The sequence below is a fragment of the Aplysia californica genome, unplaced genomic scaffold (assembly GCF_000002075.1).
Source record: "Aplysia californica isolate F4 #8 unplaced genomic scaffold, AplCal3.0 scaffold01935, whole genome shotgun sequence".
NCBI lineage: Eukaryota > Metazoa > Mollusca > Gastropoda > Aplysiida > Aplysiidae > Aplysia > Aplysia californica.
This window is the reverse complement of record NW_004799205.1, coordinates 1617-5361: the sequence shown is the minus strand read 5'-3', so window position 1 is coordinate 5361 and position 3745 is coordinate 1617. Positions and strand designations below refer to the sequence as shown.

Genomic DNA, 3745 nt, shown 5'->3' with positions numbered 1-3745 from the left:
CCTCCTCCTCCCCTCCTCCTCCTCCAATGGCACTGAGTCAAGAATACCTCTAATGTGTCTCAACAACATCAACAAACTAACATTGTCCTCTTTTCCTTCCTGTTTTGCAGACGACTACCCGTCCTATGACCCCGCCGACCCGACACACGTGCAGAAACCATCAGACCCCTCCTTCGATCCCTTTTCGCCACAGCCCTCGTCCCACTCCCAGAACGAGACCGATCACAGCATGTCCCATGCCCAGAGCGAAGCGGACGTGCCCCCAGCCAATGAAAACGCGTATCCAGACTTTGAACAACAGGACACTGGCTATTCAGATGATTTGCCTGCAAATTTTGCGCGGGAAGCTGCCAGAAATCAAGGTGTGGCTTCTTCCGACCTGGCTGACGAGCATCAGTTTGAACAGGGTAGGGGCGACGAAGCTGACTTTTTCGAAGGAGGTGCTGCAGATGGCAACGGTTCGAATCCTTTCTCGACCCCGCCACCACAACATGATGACGACCACCGCGCTTCCGAGCAACATCCATCAGAGCAGGGAACTGCGGACGATAACGACGAGCGGCCAATCGTGGGCTACAACCCATTCCTGGAAGAGCTGCAGAACAGAAAGGATACTGAGGAGGCCACCAGAGAGGAAGAGGCTGCTCAGGGAGTGTATGAAGACAGCACTGAAGAGGAGGATGAAGATGACGCGTCAGAGCGCGAGTTGGTCCCTGGGGATCCTGCGCTGAGAGATACGGCCTGTTCCAGACCCCAGGAAGTCGCATCAGAGTCTGACGCCTTCGACCAAGCGCCCATGAATCAACAGAACGTTGAAGGAGGAAATCATGAGAACGGACATCCCCTCAACTACGAGAGGTTGCAAGAGGAGGAAGAAGAAGAGGAGAGAGACGAAGATGAAGACTCCGCCGATTTAGAAATGGATCCCGTGGAACAAATCCAGCCAATGAGGGATGAGCTGGTAGAGGAGGCCCTTGGGGCTAGACCTGCCGATGTTCCTGGCGGCGCTATGGAGGGAGTAGAAGAAGAGGAAGACCGCCCCCAACCCCAGTCACAAGCCGCCGCCGAATTCCCACAAGAGACAGAGGAGGATAGAGACACGGAAAGGCGAATGGTGGAGGAAGAAGATTCTTTCATTCAAAAGACAGAGGCTGCTACTGCTGAAAGCACGCCTGGCCAGTTCCAAGAAGAGCAAATGGTGGAAGACGACAGAATCGAAAGCGATGCTGGCCCAGCTGTCGGAGCCGACGAAACAGATCTGTACCAAGGAGGAGTTGCTGCGGGAATTTCTCAAGCGGTGAAATCGGATGAATTTGAGGAGGAGAAAACTGTGGACCCTCTGATCAAATCAAATGAGTTTCAAGAAGAGAAACCAGCAGGTGGTGAGGCGAGCGATTTAGGAATCGTCAATCAAGGTTTCACTGACGATGTGGATATGGATGAGAAAGAGGAAGCCGCCGAGGCTGAGGCGACACAGAAAGAAGACGTTCCTCAAGAAGACGACTCGTCAACCCAACAAGACGCTTTGCTCTCCGAGGAACGCACCCCAGCTGAACAAGAACATCAAGAAGACGGTTTGCTGAGGGAGGAAGAGATCCAGTCCTCGGAATCTGCCCCCGTCGAGTCTGCGTGGGCCCCCGGCGCTCCCCCGACTTACGAGCGGGAGGACAGTGACGTAACAGCTCAAACTGATGACGTAAGTCGAGAGAGGCGTGACGAGGAGGACGAGGTCGAGGCTATGGCAGCCACTCAAGCAGAGCCGCCGATAGTGACCGTTACTGATGATTACTGTCAGGAGATGAGAGACGAAGACAGAGAGGATGAGATGAGAGAGGAGATGGAAAGAGAGAGGATGAGGGAAGAGGAGATGGAGAAAGAAAGACTGAGAGAAGAGGAGATGGAGAAAGAAAGGGCAAGAGAAGAAGAGATGGAAAGAGAGAGAATGAGGGAAGAGGAAATAGAAAAAGAACGGTTGAGAGAAGAGGAATTGGAAAGAGAAAGATTGAGGGAAGAGGAATTTGAAAGAGAAAGATTGAGAGAAGAGGAACTGGAAAGAGAAAGAATGAGAGAAGAAGAATTGGAAAGAGAAAGAGCAAGAGAAGAAGAGGAAGAAAGACAGAGGATCAGGGAAGAAGAGATGGAACTGGAAAGATTGAAGGCAGAAGAAGAGGAGGAAAACAGACTCGCTCAACAAGAAGCAGAAAGTTTCGGCACTCGCGCTCCTACTGACTTCGGGGACGAGAAAATGGCGTCCTTCGCGGACCGGGAAGAAACCGGTGGCTTCGCGGATACTTTGTCCGGCCGGGAATCCCCCGAAGTTGTCCCCCAACCCCTCCCGTCCCCTCCCGAGCCTAGAGAGGAAGACATGTCGTCCTTTGACCCCCTGTCGTCACAGCCGGGAGACGGGCTGGGCTATACCTCCTCCGCCACCACCGCCGCCCCTCCCTCCTCCTGCCAGGACCTGAATCTAGGTCAAGCCCGTGACGTAGACGAGGAGTCTTTCTTCTCCTCCTCCCAAACCGCGGGCTCGCTGGCTGAGACGACGTCGACATGCGCGGCTGTTGTCACTGGCGTTAATTCATCGCACACCGCGGCGGTCAACGGTGGGGACTTTTTAACCGCTGGTGAAGTAGAAGGTGAGACACGTTTTGATGTTGACGGCTCCGCGGTTACATCTACTGCTGCCGGCGCCGACGACGCGGCTATAAACGCTAAGAACAACCCCTTCTTGAACTCCGGAGAGGAAGAAGAAGAGGAAGAGGAGGAAGAAGAGGAGGACGAAGAAGAGGACGAGGAATCGCAACCGATGGATCAGGGACCTGTGACCAACAACACGTACACTGGAACGACAGAGACTTCGGAGACGAGTGCAGAAGACAGGAGCGGAGTAGAGGATGAGTTAGGCGCTCAAGACTCTGTCTCCGAGCCGCAGGAGACGGCTGACAACCCCCTCATGTCCATGTCGATGGACGGGAGTTTTTACGATGACGGTGGCGACATTATGGGAGGAACAGACGGCAATGACGCGCAGAATCGATACACAGCTGGCGATCCAATTACAGAGGAGAGCAGCAGTTACGACGGGTTCACGCCCAAGACGGACAGCTTCTTGACAGACCAGGACCAGTTCAACCAGCTCCAGAACGAGTTTCGAGAGGAGATGACTGCGTCACAAGCCTCCGATGCCCAGGTCCAAGAGGCGGAGCTCATCCCCGCAGACACAGCCTCCCAGCAACAATCTGAGCCCCCGGTAGTCAACGGGGCCGCCGAAATCGGAAGACAGGACGAGTTCGATACTCTGGTCGATGCTGGAGACAAGCAAATTATCAATGATGTGGAGCCTGCAGTATCGGGAATCGATTCCTTGTTAGACGCCCCCGTCACCGACCAAGGCTTGCAGACCCCCGTCACAGAACAGAGCACTTCTGTGGATAACAAATCGGGCATCGATTCTCTCGTGAACGAGTTCGACTCCAGCGTGGATTACAACCCAGCCGTTTCCTCAAACGATTACCAGAACCTGATGGGCGCAGAAGTGAGAGGCGAGTCAAACATCGATGACGCCACTGGCGCTTTCGTCGCCGAGCCTGCTGCGAGACCAGATGCTCTGATCACACAGAACGAAGCTCCAGAACCGGAAATCTCTGACGCGGCGCCGGCCAAACCGGAAGAGCCGTCGTCCTCTGTCGATGACGTCATCGAGAGCAAAGAGATCGCGCAGACGGCAGCTGCTGCAGCAGCACCA

General features: G+C 54.5%; 1 protein-coding gene across 1 annotated transcript in view; it reads left to right on the top strand.

Moving 5' to 3' along the window:
• Positions 1–110: 110 nt before the first annotated feature.
• Positions 111–3745, top strand: part of LOC106010967 (serine-rich adhesin for platelets) — a gene marked incomplete at both ends in the record, with an annotated part of 4419 nt that continues 784 nt past the window's right edge. Inside the window, 1 exon segment of the mRNA XM_013091043.2 lies at positions 111–3745. Within this exon segment, the coding sequence (XP_012946497.2) occupies positions 111–3745 (3635 nt within the window).